General features: G+C 41.3%; 1 protein-coding gene, 1 long non-coding RNA gene and 1 pseudogene across 3 annotated transcripts; 2 read left to right on the top strand and 1 right to left on the bottom strand.

The window, feature by feature from the left end:
• Window positions 1-2108: 2108 nt before the first annotated feature.
• LOC137156673 (myelin P2 protein-like) lies at window positions 2109-5105 on the bottom strand (annotated as a pseudogene).
• Window positions 5106-6400: 1295 nt separating this feature from the next.
• On the top strand, window positions 6401-7423 carry LOC137156792 (uncharacterized). Of its 2 annotated transcripts, none has more exons than XR_010920894.1 (3): window positions 6401-6466; window positions 6787-6931; window positions 7292-7423. It is a non-coding gene; the product is annotated as an uncharacterized lncRNA (long non-coding RNA). The 2 variants fall into 2 exon arrangements; XR_010920893.1 differs by having other exon boundaries at window positions 6418-6489.
• Window positions 7424-13664: 6241 nt separating this feature from the next.
• Window positions 13665-16152, top strand: LOC137156675 (myelin P2 protein-like). Its single transcript, XM_067553564.1, has 4 exons — window positions 13665-13820; window positions 14417-14589; window positions 15357-15458; window positions 15913-16152. Exons 1-4 carry the CDS (start codon window positions 13748-13750, stop codon window positions 15961-15963), a joined length of 399 nt encoding a protein of 132 aa, XP_067409665.1. The 5' UTR covers window positions 13665-13747; the 3' UTR covers window positions 15964-16152.
• The last annotated feature ends 2015 nt before the right edge of the window (window positions 16153-18167 follow it).

The following is an 18167-nucleotide window of genomic DNA, read 5'->3' as shown; positions in this document are numbered from 1 at the left end:
GGAAAGATATCCAATTTTGAACATTATAACATAGTACAGATCATTGGGGCACTCCACCTGTAGTAAGACCAGTCATTAATGATCCTGAACAAGGGGAGGTTAAATGTGTAACAAAAATTTGCCAGCAATTTAAAATTGGTTAGCTTAGTTGAGACTAAGGAAGATTGTTTACCTTACTTTTGAGGAATTGCAGAGCAGGCTAAGAAGCAGCACAAATGCAGGTGAAATTCATTGTTGATGAGTGCAAGGTACCTCCTTATGTAAGGATCAATTTGAGCAACTAACACACTCTGCAAAATTCTCAGTCAATAACTACTCAAGAGACAAGTGTCATCAAAAGGGTACAGCAGCAGTTAGAAAACAGAATGTATTAAAACAGGACTGAAGACAAAGTCTTCTTATGCCACTATATAAAATTTGTAGCATCCTCATCTTGAATGTTGGTTTTAGCTTTGAGCATCCATCTCAGGAGAGACAGATATCAGTAATAGAAAGGTCCAGAGAAAAAAAAAAAAGATTTTTTTTAAAGTAATCAGTTAGGAAGTTGGTCCATTTTTAAGACCTCCATGGGGAGTTCTGTGACCATTGGACCATATTCTTCTCCCACCTCGACAACATTCCAGAGGGGCATAGATCTCTAGCTTCCTAGCCTTCTTCTTGGAGTAATGGGCATTAACTGATTTTCCATTTGGTGTCTGTCACACTGGCTGGATTGGGGAGGGGGGGGGGTCATTTATTATATTTAATGTCAGTACATAATTCATGTGAGATATGCCAGGTCAAGTACCATTAGAAAGGTTGTAATGTGCTAAGTAAGATGATGGTTATGTTCATGTGTTATATGTGTAATGGAAGTTATGGATATGTTTGTATCTATATTTCAATTTGTGCTGTGTTTCTGGGTGACACCCCAGACAGGATGGCTGCAGCACTAGCCTGCTTAATGGCCCATTAAAGAAATTCACAGATACAGTGGGCCCAGGGGGAGAAGTTAGGGATATACCTGATGAGTCACCCATCACTCATGTGACCCTGGACTCCATCTTATTCTTGTAAATTTCCACAAGCAGCATGGCAAAGGCCAAAGGACATAAAAGGCAACTGCACCACATCCATGTTGTCTTCAGCCTACCTCTGGGTCAACTCATCTACAACTGAATTGAAGCTGTGAAATAAAGGATTGAGACCCATCCAGGTACTGGATGTACACCAGAGGGACTACAGAAGCCTGCAAATTCCACAATTCTACTAGAAATCTGATATATATGAACTTTCCAGTTATTTGTATGTAGGTGATTGTTTTAATCCTTTAACACTTCTCTTATAGTTTGTTTCTTTCTATAATAACCCTTTAGTTTTAGTTATTAAAAGGATTGGCTGGCAGTGTGGTAACTTGGGTAAGATCCAAACTTACATTAATCTGGTACTGTGGCTGACGCTTTGGGGGCAGGATAAACCTTTTTGGTAAAGAGCATAGAGTTTTAAATAACTGGTCTCTTTACTGGACCTAGTGGCTGATTGGAAGCCAGAGACTGAAATGCAGTCAAGGGGGCTGTGTATATTTTTATTTTAGCTTCTTGATAACCAGTGTGGGGAATCAGAAGCACTGTTTGTGGCTGGTTGGGAAGTCTGACTTCAGTGTCACCCACCAGTGCTGGGAGAATTTGCTCTCCTTCTGCAGCCTACGCTGAGCTTGGCATTTTCAGGTGGCTACCCTGGGCACGGACGGGTCACAGTGGCCCCCTCCTACTATTTGACCCCATCCATGCCCTTTTGGAGCTGGCCCTCACTTAGTTGCCCCCATTTCTTTTTGGCTAGCCCCCCAGAATGGGGAGGAGCCAATCTTGTACCTATGGTTTGGCCTTTTGGCAGCACTCCCTCCATAATCAAGGTCAAAAAGGCCACTTTGGGTACATCAACACCACAACTGGACACCCACCACTAGCCCGTGCCAGCTGACATGGGTGGGAGCTAAGGGGCTGTTCAATTTCAGAGTACATGCTTGGGCTTGGGCACCCAGGCACTGTGAGATGGGAGAGTTCCAACGCAGAGCTGCAGCCTGAATGCACGGTAGGCATCAGGTGTCACCACCACACAAGCACTCTAGGTTATTAGTCTGGAAATTTTTTTATTCAATAGCCACAGTTCAAGCAGGTAGCAAGCAAGGTACATTACAGGCACATAACTATTCCTTCAGACCTTTTACAAACACAAGAAAATAGTAGCCTTTATCTTATGGAACCGAGTCAGTTCCCAGCAGCAAGTCAATTGCAGAGATTTTTCCCTCGTGCTCTCTCATAGACTCTAGTGCAGATGGCATACTTCATGGTACATTCCTAGAAGGATAAAGAGGAGTTCACTGAAATTACAATAGCAAGACAAGATAGAAATGTCTCTTAAAGGAACTGTTCTGCAAGGGTAACATGCACTTGAAGGTTGAGAGCATTAAAATAGTTTAAGTCACCACCCTTGACACTCAATTATATGAATTACCTTTAATCCACTTGTCTCAAATTTCAGTTTACAAGACGTCATTGTACGGCCCTGGTCTTTAAGCGGTGCTTAGAAATGGCTAAACCCATTTTTCAATGCCATTTAAACATACAAAATGAGGGTTTTTCACTTGTTGATCAGTGTTATTATTATTAACCGCAGTATCCAAAATAGAGATCTCAGAGAACCAAATCCTCATATTTAAAGAGCAACGTTCATTGATCACGTAGCAGGAACTGTGTGACTTACCACAACCATCTTCCCATCCACCACCTCTCTCTTTATTGTGGTCTCCTTGCCATCCCATTTCTGCACATGAATCATTGAGCCATTGTCCATGGTTACAACACTCTGGGAAGACAACAGCAAATTGAGATTTTGCCCAGTATCTTGCAGGAACAATTTACCCTCTGTGTACAGTACCACATTCTAATCAAAATTCCAGAGACATGGTACAGCTGTATCTGATGGTTTTCAGATTTTAGTGCATTCAAGTAGATTATCTGATCCCCCTCCCTCCAACCAAAAGAAAATTCTCACATCACAAGTTGACCAGGAACACCAAACACTTCTTACTTTACCCTCCCTACCTTAGTTTTCCTGTTGTCTGTTGTAGTTTCTTCAAACTCTTGGCCCAGCTTGAAGGAAATCTCTGTATTTTAATGGGGTTCTCTGTTTTGATTGTTATCATATCCTCATTAGCACTAATGACCACAGTAGGCTTTGCCAAGCTGCCTAGTTTCCTCATGGCAAAGCCCACTCCTGAAGAAGACACACAAGATACCATGTAAGATTTCATGCTGATCTAAAAACGAAGGAAAGATAGAAGCTCTGTCTGGCAATGAAGGAGAAAGTGCAAAGGGTGGCTTGGAGACAAACAATGAGGTGGCTTGGAGACAAACAATTAGGAGGACATGCATAGATACACACCCTGCCCCTACAAAAGCAGGTACATCACAAATTTAGCTGCTCATTTCCTCCTATGCCTCAGAAAGTCTGCAGGCTTAAAGAATCTTTAGCTGCTCACCTCTTCCCTCAGAGAGAATTTTCCTTTTGATAAAACATTTCCAGGTGTATTTATTAAAGGTGCAAGAAATCCACACATTTGGGGGTTCAGATGTTTCTTTATCTCCCATGTCAAACCAAATACTGAAGAAGCAGGTAGAGGAGACAATCAAGGAACAGGGAAGCACAGTTATGGGAGGCAGTGTGCTCTAGTGGGTTTAGCACTAGATCAGGACTCCAGAGATGTGGGTTCTTTTCCCAGCTCTTCTACTAGCCTGCTGGGTGACCTTGGGCAAGTCATTTAACCTCTATATGCCTCAGTTTCTCCATTTATAAAATGGGGATAATGATATTGACGTCCTTCATAAAGCACTTTGAGCTCTACCACTGAAAGTTGCTAGACAAGAGCTCAGTATTCATTATTACAGTGTTACTACACCATGTCAGCTGCCATTTTAGCTTTAGGTGTATGCCTTTACTCACACAGGCTTTTTTGTTTTGTTTTGACAAAAAGTTTTGTAGGTTTACAAGTCTGTCTTAATAGCATGATTATTATGCAAGGCAGTTTGGAATCTTGCCCCTTTCCATCTCAAGTATTTGGATATATTATTCTTCATTTAGGACTCCCCATATAAGCCACTGGATAGGCTGCCTCAGTGACACCCGTGTAACTGATTTGAATAGAGGTTTAATTGAGCATAGAATTTACCCTAAAGTGTGTCAGTTATCTAGTAATTCATATCCTTCAAGGAGCCTTCAAGTCTGAAGAGTGGCTACATGAAAGTAGCATCTTGTTTACTCAATAGATATGCTCCCTGTGGATTTAATCATAGCTTTTTGTCATCACTGTAAACAGCTGTTACCTCTTTTGACTCTGTTCTGCTTCTGTTGTGTGAATCAAACATGAGTCAAGGAACTAAACTTTGTGTAGAGCTGTTCAACAAGACAGTTTAGCAAGTTCCACTCAGTTACACCTCTACACGCCTACTGAATGCATAGCACAGTAGCCACAGAAAGCATAGCCTGACCCTTCTCATGAGGATGTAGAAAATAGAAAAAAAGCCATCCTTCTTAACTCTTCAGTCCTAGCCTGGGTTTGGGGAGAAGGAATGATCTTTTTACTTAGAAGACAAGAACACTAGATATGGAGTCATTGAAATACAATGAGGGAACTCCACAACACCTTTTACCCCACTCCCCCGGGGCAATTTAAGACTAAGCAGTGTATTATCATTTTCAGACTGCACAGTAATATTGAGAAGTTAATTAAGTGATGTGGTCTATCTTAGCACTTTCCCAGATGGGCTCTGACATACACAGGTACTGTCACAAACTACATGCCCAAGAAAATACAGTATCAAAAAATAGAAATACCACTGAGTGCAGTTAACTAGTATCCCATGAAAATCAGTATAAACTTTTTTAAGAAAAAAGGTTTACAGATGTAAACTCCAGACCCACTTTGTATGAAGAGAAAAAGCATTATAAGTTTCTTAATTAAGAAAATGGCATTTCTCACCTAATTCTGTCATATAATCATCAAATTTTTCACTGGAGACAAGTTTCCAGGTTCCTAAGAATGGATCACACATTTTACAGCAATTTACCAGATAATGCTCTTTAGAAAGAAAAACCCCAAAGCTTTCAGCAAGAAACCAACAAGCAATATAACCTAAACCATCCAATAGGTTGTTTTTAAAGATTTCCTGGACATGTGATACTTGGAGATGACCAATGGGAGAAAAAGTATGTCAGGTCCTCTAATTACTTGTATTTCATTTGTATTTTTTCTGATAACAAAGTTCAATTCAAGGTGCTTACAATAAAAACCACAAGGGAACAGAGGTTCCCCAAATTTGGGCCCTGGTTCTGCAAAGACTTATGTATGTGCTTAAGTAGTCCCTTTGGCTTCAGTGTTTTTAAAATCAAGCACAGATTTGCAGGATAATGATCATGGCTTTCATCTGAAAGTATAGGGAATCATTTGAAAAGAAATCAGCCTTCTAAAACAAGAGCTGCATCAATCTTTAAGGGACAGGGTCAATGGTTTAAGACCCCATAAAGTAAGTGCAATATTAAAAACATTAAAAACTAAAATTAAAAATTAAAAATTAAAAAAAAAATTAAAAATTAAAAACAGTGGATTATATTCTTAAAGTACCCATAATGCCGTGTATATAACATTGTATTAAAGAAACCAACAATCCTTGGGTTCTGAGTGACCCACCAACAGACCTAGAAGACACATTAGAGACTCAGGACTGTCAAGGGCTGTGGAGGACATTAGTAGAGGTTAGGACTTGCAGGTGGAATGATGAATTGGGAGAATTCTTAATTGATGTGAATATTGAGGGACATATAAGGTAATGTGAGAGCAGACTCTTCACTGCAGCTAGGTGGGAAAAAAGTTAATAAAAAGTTGAAATAAACCTCCATTTTGCCCAATTTGAGCACTGTACTCATGGGGGAAGGAGATAAGATGTTGGAGGAGCCAAGTTTGAGAGCAGTCAGAACTTGCTCAGCTTAGGGGGAAAATCAGTACTTGCTAGGAGCCAGGAAGCATCACCACAGGCAATAATCAAGTCTTGTGTGGGCCTCATACACAAGTCAGGAAGGGACTTTTTGAGTCTACACAAATTGATATGTCTCTATACAACTGATCCCTCTCTAACTGGGGAAAGTTGATTCTTCATTTTTACTATGTTTCGCCATTGAAAACACTACATTTTGAATAGGAGATTAATTTGGGATTATCAACCTTTATTAATAGCCCTTTTGTGCTAAATGAAATAAAAGTGAAAGTGATTAGAGACCTTAATGATTGCATTGCCTCTCCTGATTGGTTGTCCCTGAGTATCACATGTTCATGGCATCTTTAAAAAGAAGTCACTGAGCATCTACCTTTTATTTCTTCACAAAGACTAATTTTTTCTTTGTTTAATAAGCCTTCTAACTGCATTTTCTATCAGTGAAGTTATTTTCAGGAACCTTGTAAACTCATTTCTAGTGAAAATTTTGAGAGCTGTATTAAAGAATGGAATAAGGAATATAGTCTAATTTAGGATTGAATTTTCTTTCTTAAAATAAAAGATACTAAGCTAATATTTCAGGTTTTGGGTTTCTTCCCCATGTGATTTATTCTCTCTGGGGTAGCAGAGAGCTATTGCTTTGTAGTACTGATACTCATTTGAACTTGGGCTGATAGAACATAGTTCCTGGATTTTCTTTATATATTAAAAACTTTTCTTTCCTAGTTAATATTGAGTTGCTAATGTTCCCTTTATTTAGAAGGAAGAGTCATCTTGTATCTATGTGGAGCTGTTATCTACTGAGATTATATTCTTGACTATTTGTGGATGTACAGGCTAATTATCATTTAGAGCCCTCATAACATTTACTGCTTCTTATGTAATTACTTAATGGCTGATACTAGGTATGTGACCTAAACAAACATCACTGATATTTAGGAAAGCTTAAATTAGGATTTAAAATCAACACCTATGGCTTTTATCTAGCTGTATTTTAGAACCTACTAGTACAACTCAATTTACTGTTTTAACTTCTAAAGTGATTATTAAAATGGCATCTTCTTACTGTATAGACTTCTTCCCTCTGCATGTTGTATAGTCTGATCTCTCTTGTACTCATTTTAGAACTGCAGAGCCTACATGGCTGAGAGTGAGCGAGTTTCTAGTATGCCAACAGACCCATTTACTGACTTCCAGTGAGCTACATCTGCCTCCTGCATGTGCATGTAAAATTCAAGTTGGTAATTTGTGCCTTTCTTTTCAAGGAGGGGGTGTTTGGCAGCCTAGCCAAGTCCAGTGTAATCATCAGCATCAGTGGGGATATAACAACTATCAAGACAAAGAGCACCTTTAAAAACACCAAGATTTCTTTCAAGCTGGGGGAAGAGTTTGAGGAAACCACAGCAGATGACAGGAAAACAAGGTGAGGGCTAATCTTTAAAAGTGACCTGCAAGAACTTGTGGGTTTGTCTCTCTCTTTCTTCATGGTTATTTTCTTTGGACACTATTCCCTTCTGCCCCTCCCTCATAAGAATGAGGGATGCCATGCCTGGCATTTCTGGCTGGCTTTGGGCAAACCTCATGACCATTGTAAGCCCATAAACTAAAGGCCTCCCTTGTATCAATAAGTTCAAGCAGATATCCTTTCTCCAAAGTGTTCATTAGTCACTGGTACTAACAGATGTTAAATAAAATGTTTACTCTAATAAATCCCATCTCTAAATAGTTCAGCTGTCAGTATTTAAGGTAATTTAACTACTTGTGTTGCTGTAGCCTTTTCAGGTATAAAAGACCTGCACCTTCTAACACTCTAGTTAAAAAAATAAAATAAAATAGACAATATCCAGTCCTCCTTCATACAATGTGAAGCAGAAAATGGGAACAAGCCCACCTCTTCCCTGTAAAAGCTGTTCAGCAACAGCCCCTTACCCCCTGCATGGAGTAGAATAGGAGTTTCTCTCAAAGGGACTAACTGTGAAATTTCTACAGAAGGATGTTCTCACTGAATACAAGGTCCCTCCTGCAGAGAAAATGACTTGGAGAGACAAGTGTGTGTGGGGTGAGAGGAGGACTATGGGGATAGTCTTGGCAGTGGTGCCTTATATTAAGTTGACTCACCCTGACATGTTGGGATGGAAGAGGGATTTCCCCTCCCTCTTAAATAAGGCTAGAATTTCTACTCCCCTTCTTTGCCATGGTTCCTGAAGCAGGTTGTGATTTTCCAGTTGACACAGCTGCTTATGTGGCAGCCAAAGCAGAGGGCACCCCTATGCTTAATGTAATGTGTTATCTGGGGCACTAAATCAAATCACAAGAGATAATACAAGGCTCCAGGGACTAGCCCCACTCAATTCCCCACCTGTGCCTCCTGCCACCTCTTCTGCCAGCAGTGGGAGGGCTGCCAGAATCAATGGATGTGTGGTGGTACATGTATACCATGCCAGTTGAGGCCAGAGCAACAGTATAAGGGGATCCCTGCCTTCCCAGGAGCTGTGCCAGCAGTGATAAAGAAGCTCCTGAATCCTGGGTCTTCGCAGGAAACTTTCTGAAAGCTGGCTTGAATATTTGCTATGAACATGGGATTTGTTAAATGAATGAAGAGACAGTCACAGCACATGAGACTTATCTGACCCAGAGTTCCCTTTGCTCTTGGCGGAGCATTATCACCTTGGATAATAGCTCTTTGACTGAGGGGCAGAAGTAGGATGGCAAAGAAATGGAAAAATAGTGCATACTAAGCTTGTAGGGGTGAGTTCAATTTTTTTAGCACCTTATGGGAGCACTAAAGCTGAAATAGAAAAGCACATTAAGAAATGAAATGCTGCCAATGCATGTAACTTACAAGAACAAAGTGAGGTACAGAATTATGGCTTTTTCCCTCCCCTCCTGAACAAGCTACTCAAAACTTGGTTTATTGGGTTGTCTTTGCTTAGGAGGAAGAATTCATTTGATATCAGGTACTTACAATGCACAAAGTCCTGTTTCCCTGAACACAGACAGCTTCATTGCTCACTGTTCCAAGACCCTCTCCAATACTTAGCCCACAAGCATGCTGTTTGAGTCTTTTCTCAAGGCCAGGGTCCAAGGACACAGAGACACAAGCCTCCACCAAACAAGATTCATGAAAGGCCTCACGTGTGCCTCTATTCTGAGGTGGTGATATGCCAGTGTTGTGGGTGGAGGCTCCTAGGCTTTCAGCTATCTGATTCCAAAAATGAACTTAATTGTTTCCATTTTCACAAATGGGGTGGACAGCTGTTACACCCACCCCATAACATATGAAGTAGGAAAGTTCCACTTAGAACAAAACTGGTGGAGAACCCCTAAAGAGCTCCAAAATCAAGTTTTTGTACTAAATACTAATCTATGAGTGCTGGACAGAAAGTTAGAGGCAGACATGAAGCCAGCTGTCCCATCATACTAGTGCTGGCTGATAATTAAGCTGATCTATCACTATCATTGTGTGATGTTTCGGGAGGCAAGAAATGTTTGACTCTTGTGCTAACATTAAATATCAGTGACGGGCATTAAAAAACACCATGGGATGTGAGAAATGACAAACATCCTTGTTCACTTAGACTACTAGAATGTTGCTGTAATAGTTCAGAAGATTGATTAAACATCTTGCCTTCTAGGAATGCACCATGACTGATGTCCCCAACATTAGATGCTATGAGAGAGCTTGAGGAATTCCCATCTCCCTGTTGGATCAGAACGTGCTGTGGAAAATCAGTTTAACAATTGTTGCTGCGTGACGCTGCTGTCCAATTTGACAAGCTTCACTTTGAGATACAAGTGTATTCTCAGTAAAGCTGTAACTACTCTGAAGTCAGTGACTGTGGCTATTAAATAAAACATTTTTAAGTATGTAGTGGAATTGTCTAATTTTAGTTTATTCTTTGCCACAGGAAGGTTAACAGTCTAATACTGACTCTACCTCTGTAGGGGTGATGTAGGTTTGAGAGAAATGGTCTGACTATGGTTCCTTTACACAAATAATGATTAAGGGCAGAAAAGTATTTCAAACAGGGCTGACAATGGTGTCCTAGGTCAAGCAATGATGCTTGCTTAGCGATCACTGTCTTTAGACAGCTCTGCTTATGGCAGTTTTAAACTTGATACCAAAACAAAGGGGGGGAAAGCACCTCATTTTAAGTTCCATAGTAGTTGGGGGCTGGGAACTTCCAGCTCCTTACTTCAATACAATATCTAGTCCCTGAAATGTAATGGACCCTTGTGCAAATAACTGAGCACAGTCGTGTTTTACTTGTTACTAGAAAGCCAGTATTACACCCTGATGCTGGAATATGCAAGTACATGTAAAAATTCCAACAGTTGGCAGTTCAACTTAGGTCAAAACACCACCAACTAAGCAGCAAGATGCTCTAAAGGTAACCAAACCCGATCTTCCACACGTCAAAATATGGAAGGAATCAGTGTACAGTGCTGTTTACATCGAATATCTGATTCAGATCTATATGCCGCTATTCATTCTCTTGTTTAGATCTTCAGTTACCTTGTTAATTCATGGCTTGACAAAGTAATGTGACTTGAACATTCTCTCTCTCAATTCAACTAAACAAGAAATTAATGGATGATAAACATCCTAGGGAAATTCCTATGTTATCACCCAATAAGCAAAATGTCATAAGGGTGAAATGCCAGATCTGTCTGTACTGAAATCCCAGAGTATGTCTACTCAAGCTGCACTCATTCCAGCTAGCTCAGGTCCCGGAGTAGTGAAGCTGCAACACCATGAATAATTGCCCAGGTAGGCTTGGACAGCCTGCACTGAAGCATCTGCTACCCATTGGCTGTGTCTAATTGAGCTGCAACTCTGCCATATGAATGGTAGCCTATGAATGACTTTCCCCACAACCCTGTAAAAAGAGTGGTCAAGTGACTTTGCTAAAGCTCATTCAGGAGCACGCTCAGGCTCCAACTCCCTGCTTCTCCGGTTTCCTGTATAGCTCTACCACACAGAATCTCCCTCAGCCCTAATCCACTAATTAATGTTCTATAAAAGATGTGGGTGTCTGCCAGCTGGTTGCAATCTTCCCTCATTACTTTCATGAGCTTTGCTAGAAGGCCATGACTAGCAAGTGAACAAGCTGCTTTCGAAACCAAAAGCCAACTCATAGCATAATTTGACTTCATCAGCTTGTTTCCTTAGCCTGAAATCTCCCCACCAATATATCAGTTTAACTGCTGTTTTAATAGAAAAACTGATGCTGCTGCCCCTCAATATCCTATCCCTGGTAGGAGATAATTTAGTCCAAACTTCAGGGTCCTTGGACAACAGCAGATCCAACACAGTTGTCATCTTGTGTGCTCTAGAATAGCTAGAGAACAGTTCAAAAGAGCTGCAGGTGTATCTTAGCTGGGTAGCAGGCTCTTTATAGGAATGCGTGCTTGTACTTGTCTACACACTGCAGGTTATTTAGGGGATGGATTCCCCACCCCATTAGGTAGGAGGAGGCTGCCAGTAGAACACGTTGCAGTGGGGAAAGAACCTTGGATAAGCCTTGCTACAGAGCAGCCCACCACCTGCAGATCTTTTCTAAACAACCCAGTTAGCTCAGCTTTGATCATTCTGATGCAGAGGAGATGACAGTATGTATCTCCCTACACGTGAAGCTGTACATAAAATACTCAGAAGTGGTTTTAAATAGTGTCCATCAGCTGCTCCAAAAATCAGTCCATCTCTTAGAAAAGTGCTCACAGAACTGGTAACAGAGAATCTCTCTGAAAAGGAAAGAATGCACAGAACTAGCCAACTGTTACCAAACCCTCCTACATGTTGCCTTTAGTTTTTGTTGCTTCTCATCCTTCATCTTTCAGTTGTATGTTGCCAGTACAGCCCTTGATCCTGCCCTAGGAGAAGACCCCTATAAATGTGAACCGTTTTAAAACAATAATAGATTCAAAGTCCTCCTCTCTCTCTGTCTCATAGCCCCCAGATGAGTCCTCTCTATCACACCAGAGAGGCTACCAACCCACAGACAGACAGCAGGGATGAAATCTTGACCTCATAGAAGTCAATGGAAGTTTTGCCATTGATGTTGCTCCAAGTCTCAGCAGCAAACACCATAATTAAGCCCCCAGTACTATCAACCTCCTCCCTAAGGCATTCTGGGGGCAGAACTCAAAAGCTACTACCTCTCCTAATGTGGCCACAGCAGCAGCCACCACCTCTTCATGGTCGCTGTCCCCCCCTACACAACATCAGTAACCTGTGATCTTTCTAGCCACCCTAGGACTCCACTCTCCATTTGCAACAGCCAAAGGATTTGTCCATCCACCACCACCAAAAAAATTGTTCAACCTAAACAAACAATAAATTAAAAAAAAAAAAATTGGTGAATCAAAAAAAGTCTCCTACATCCTTGCTGAGTGCCCCAAGTGCTAGGCAGAGAGACATTTTCATTTTCTCTACTCCAGCAACTATACACCTATTTTCTGCAAAGTGGAACAGTTTCAACAGAAGACAATGAGAGACACCTGGCCCAGACTACGCTCTAACCTAGTCTAGTGATTAGAGCACTTTCCTGCAGTGCAGGAGACCCAAGTGAAAATCCCTACTCTACCTAAGACAGGAGATGGTAATGGAACCTAGGTCTCCCACATCCCATGTGAGTGCTCTAACCACTGGACTAAAAGCTTTAACTTGGTTGCTTCCTGCTGCCTTCCTCCTTGTTTTGTGAATGGTAACTGACTCCCAGACAAAATTTTGTTTTGGCCAAAACTATTCACTGAAATCATGTCAAATTCACCAAGAGTTTTACATTAAGCAGAAGTGCATTTTTAGCAAATAAATTTTGTCCTAAAAATTTCACCCAACTTAAGGCTGCTCTGCTCTGCTGTGTTGTGTCCTAACTTCTCTATGCTATCCAACAGACCTTCTACCTCTGTCTTTATCACCTGAGTTTTAAGGAACCCAAGCAGTCCTTGAATAATGACCCACACCCAGCTGCAGACAAATCAGAGACTCAGGACTGTCAGGAGCTGGGGAGGACATTAGCAGGGATTAGGACTTGCAGGTGGAATGATGAATTGGGAGAATTCTTAATTGATGCAGATATCGATGGAAGTATGTAGTAGTGTCAGAGCAACCTCTTCACTGCAGCTAGGCAGGGGAAAAGTTGAAGTAAATCACCACTTTCCCCCCAATTTGAGCACTATACTTACAGAGGAAGGAGGAAGTAAGATGTTGGGAGAGCCAGATTTGAGAGCCATCAGAGCTCAGTTCAAAGGGAAGATCAGTACTTGCTAGGAGCCAGGAAGCATCACCCTAGACAACAATGAAGCTTTGTGTGGGCCTAAAAGGCAAGAGAAGGGAGGGACTTTTTGAGTCTACACAAACTGACATCTCTTCACAGCTGATCCCTCTCTAACTGGGGAAACCTGATTCTTCTTTTTTACTGTGTCCCACTATTGAAAAAATTCAATTTTAGATAGATGCTACCTTTGGGACTAGCATCCTTTATTGAACAACCTTCATGTGCACTCTACCAGCTGCATAGGTTTTAGATTGATGAAATACAAGTGAAAGTGATTGGACTCCTTGCATTGCCTCTCCTGATTGGGTGTCCCTGAGTATCACATGTTCAGGCATCTTTAAAAGGCAGCTATGAGGCTTCTGTCTCTCATAGTAGCTTTTGGTCTTCTAGGACAAGTAATTTCTTTTTTGCTCAGTGATAGTACCAATTGTATTCTGTAAGATGTGTGAGTTATTCTTAGGAACCTGGAAACTCATTTCTACAGAGAACTTTGAGGGCTATATGAAAGAACTGGGTAAGGAACATATTATAATTCAAGCAGTCAATCTCTCTCACTACATGTTATGTTAAGGATGTATTTAGTTCCATTTATTTTTCTACTTCTGGTTGCTTTATTCTAGATTGCTGGTGCTTATTTGGATTTGAGGTGATAGAACATAATTCCTGCCTCTCCTTTATATTTTTACAAATATTTCTTTTCTAGCTAATGATTCAGGTGCTGATGTTTCCCTTATTAAGTAAGCAAAAGGAGAGACTATCAATACTTTGAAGGATTTGCTGAGTTGTTTATGGAACCTGTAGACTCATGTTCCTTAACACTGAGTAAAAATTGAGGGCCCTAGTGTAACTATGTGAATGGCTGGGACCAGATATGTTGCCCTGAGTGAACTTCCTTGCTGCCTTAGAAAGTGTTTGAATCAGGATTTCAATTCCATAGTTGGGATATGGATCTAGCAGTGACCTCACTCATATTAGCACACTTTAGAGCCCACTCAGGTCTTAATAAGATTGTTTCTTGTATGTCAATAGGCCTGTTTAACAAGCTGCAGTGAGCTGTCTTCTTCCTGGATGTGCACATAAAATCCAAGTTAATTTGTGTTTCTTTTCCAGGAGTGGGTTTTGCTACTAGGAAGCTTGGCAGCCTGGCCAAGCCCACTGTAATCATCAGCAGGAGTGGGGATATAATAACTATCAAGACAGAGAGCACCTTTAAAAACACTGAGATCTCCTTCAAGCTGGGGGAAGAGTTTGAGGAAACCACAGCAGATGACAGGAAAACCAAGGTGGGGGCTAATACTTAAGAATGTCCTGGGTTTGTGCCCTTTCTTGCTTCATAGTTATTTTGTCTTAATATGGTTTCCTTCCCCTTGAGTATTGGGGATGCCATGGCTGGCTCTAGGGCAATAACTTGTCCAGGGTGAACCCACAAATTAAATCCCACTTAGTCTTATGAATAAGGTCTAAAGCATTGCAACATCAAAGTCTCTTTGTGAATTTAGGCCTAATGTTCAAGCACCCAGAAAATCCATGGGATCCACAAAGCCTGAGTTAGGTGCCCTAGATAATGCATGGGGAGAGACAGGCACCTCTAAATGGGATCCACAGCCTAGCATGCCAGCTTCTATTTTAGGCAGCTCATTGAGGGATGTTGTAAGGCCCATCTGTCTCCCAGAATTGGGTGGCTAAGCGTGGGCCAGGGAGGTGCTTAGGTTCTGTTCGCAGCTCACAGCTGAGAACCTTTCCTTGAGTCAGGCAGCTTGGGTACCTAAGCTGTTCATTACAAGAATGGTTTAGGGAGGCAGTGGCCTTTCATAGACTAGCAATTGTGGTGATTGGGAGGTGGGAGACCTCAATTTAATTCTTGCCCATGCACCTGGCCTGATACCTGGCAGGTGAGAAACTACTGCACAAATAAGTTGAGTGCCCTAACTACTAGGACACAGTGATACCTGCTTGATGGCCCAATTAATATTTAATTAAAATGGAATGGCTGCAACAGGAGAGACTGGGAGTCACATCAGAATCTCATTTGCCTCTCCTCTCTTGGCAGAGCACTGTAACCTTGGACAATTGCACTCTGACTCATGTGCAGAAGTGGGATGGTAAAGAGACCACAATAAAGAGAGAGCTGGTGGATGGAAAGATGGTTGTGGTGAGTTAACTCTTTTTAACCCCTTTTCTGAGTGCTAAGGCTTCTTCTGAAGTAGAAAATCGTGTTAACCAACTAAATGCTGCTGTGCATGTGACCTTTTGATGGTGAACAAGTGAAGCATATACAGCACTGGGGCTGCTCCACCAGAAACTTCCCTGAGATGGAAAATCAAGTGCTGTATCATTGTGCTAGCTGCTAAGTGATGGACAGAGAAAGCTGGAGTAAGATGAAATGCCTGAACATAGGCTGAGAAATAGAGTATGTAGTTATCAGCTAGCATTAAATATTCTTGGAGGCAAGAAATGCCAATTTTCTGCTAACATGAATAGCCTAGTGATGGCACTAAATCAACCTCTTTGACTCTGAGAAATGACAAACATCTTTGCACTACTTAGATTAACAAAATTCAGGTGTGCTAGTTCAGAAGTTTCAATCAATTCTTTTTGCCCTCTAGGAATGCACCATGAACAGTATCACCTGCACTAGAATCTACGAGAAAGCATGAGGAATTCCCATCTCCGCACTGGATCAGAACTTGCTGCTGAGACTCAGTTAATGACTGTAGCTGCACTACACTGCAATCTGCTTGTATGAGCTTCTTGCATCACCTTGAGAAACAGGTGCATTCAAAGCAGTTCTGTAACTCACTTGCCCTCTGTGACTATGGCTATTAAATAAATCACTTCTGAACACATGGTGGAATTGTCTACTCTTACTGACTTGCTGCCAGTCTAGGATAGTGCTGATATACAAACCACCCTAGGTAGAGTGGTTTACAGATGTGGGCTTTTTCTTTTTAAAACAAGTAATGCTATCATACAACTGTTGCTAGTAATGGTAGGGGGATGGGGATCAACTGCCCGGGGGCTTACTTCTAGTTTCTTCAGTTGTGGGATTTCAACTGACTGCCTGAAGGGGTCGGAAGCATAGTAGGAAGAAAAATCCCAACCCCATGTATTCTGGAAAGGGTTTTTTAAATATGCTGCTTCTGAAGCATCAGGGATGACCATGGCTGAAGGTGGGACACTGGAGGGGGAAGGCCAGGGGTCTGAGTTGGCATTGAGCCTTCTCTCTCTCTCATACTTAGCTGGCTGGTTCTGGCTTCCATTCTTGGGGTCTAACTGATCATCATATGTGAAGTTAGAAAGGAATTTTCCCCAGATCTGACCAGGGAGGAAAGGGTTGCCTTCCTCTGCAGCACATGGGTGCAAGTCCCTTGCCAGGACTACTTGGATAGAGCTCCCTTAATTTCCCTAGCATTTGTGGGGGGAGGGGGAGGGTCTTGTTCTCTACCTGTGGCATACAATCTAGTCTTTGCAGGGCTATAATAGTTTTGATTAGGTTTCAGTTTTTGGGTTAAGTGTGCAGGTGCTGGATGGTGTTGGTGGCCTGTGATCTACAGGAGTCTGGCGCTCTGATGGATCCTGCTAGACTGAAATGCTGTGATTCTATTAATGGCAAATTAATGTTGCAATGGTGCTGACACCAGTCTTCTAGCTAAAGCAATAATTCTTGCTTCCTTAGCCATCTTTATCAAAGAGCTGTCTGATGGCAGTTCTCAAATAGATCAATTTCCCAAACTAAAAGTGGGATGCCCATACTACAAATGAAGTCCCCCAGTACCTGAGCTGTGGGACCATCCACCTGTCTACGCCAAACAGTACCACCCATTGAAATTTAATAGTGTAATCCTGTAAATAGTTCAGCACAGATACTAAGGTACTAATTGCTTATTGCAGCAGTTATACTTGCTTTCCAAGTACAGGTAAAAATTCTGACAATTTTCAGTCAGTTTTGGTCTAACAAAAACCAAACTAGAGCAGACTAATGCTAACAAAAACAATTTCCAACCTGCTGTGGAAAATGGAACTGCACAGGGGCAACTTCCCATTCTCTGAATAGTAGTATTTACATCTGAATCAGGTATAATTATTTTTCTTGTTACATCCTCAGCTAATACCAATAGCCTGAAAAGGTCATGTGACTTTAAGGCTCCTAGCCATCATACTTCAACTAAACGTAAAATACATGGAGCATAAGTTGGTGTAGGGTGCTCATTCTCCTTACCAGCAGAGCAGTGTGCTATGGTGATCAAAAAGTTGTAGGCTATGACTTGCTTTCCCAGCTGACTATTAAGTGTGGCCAGAAGCTGATTTCCTAAAGTGAATGCAAATTCAAGGCTTAGGTGTCCTTTGTTCCCTTTATAGCTCCATCACTTGGATTCTCCCTCGGCTCTAACACATTAATGTTTATACAGTAGAACCTTAGCTATAAACTGACCAGTCAACCACACATCTCCTTTGATTACATACTTCTGATTCCAGGCAGCAGCAGGGACCAAAAGACACCCCAAATACAGTGCTGTGTTAAACATAACTACTTTAAAAAAATTTTTTTTAAGATTTGATACAGTAAGGAAACTTTGTGCTTTTCATTTAAATTAAGATGGTTAAAAGTACTATTTTTCTTCTGCATAGTAATGTTTCAAAGCTGTATTAAGTCAATGTTCAGTTGCAAATTTTTGAAAGTACAACCATGACATTTGGTTCAGAGAACACCTTCCTCAGCTGTGTGTAACTCTGAGGTTCTACTGTAGTTTATTTTAAAAATAAAGCAGACTCCCACATTCATCTAATAGCTGTTGGATAGCAAGTGTCCTCCCTTCCCCTTTTCCTCTTATGATTTTTCTGGGTGCCTTTCCTATAAGGC

Source organism: Emydura macquarii, unplaced genomic scaffold, assembly GCF_026122565.2.
Source record: "Emydura macquarii macquarii isolate MOO-44397 ecotype Brisbane River unplaced genomic scaffold, CSIRO-AGI_Emac_v2 contig_1477, whole genome shotgun sequence".
Classification (NCBI taxonomy): Eukaryota; Metazoa; Chordata; order Testudines; family Chelidae; genus Emydura; species Emydura macquarii.
The sequence above is the reverse complement of the archived record's forward strand: the minus strand, read 5'-3'. Positions and strand labels throughout refer to the sequence as shown.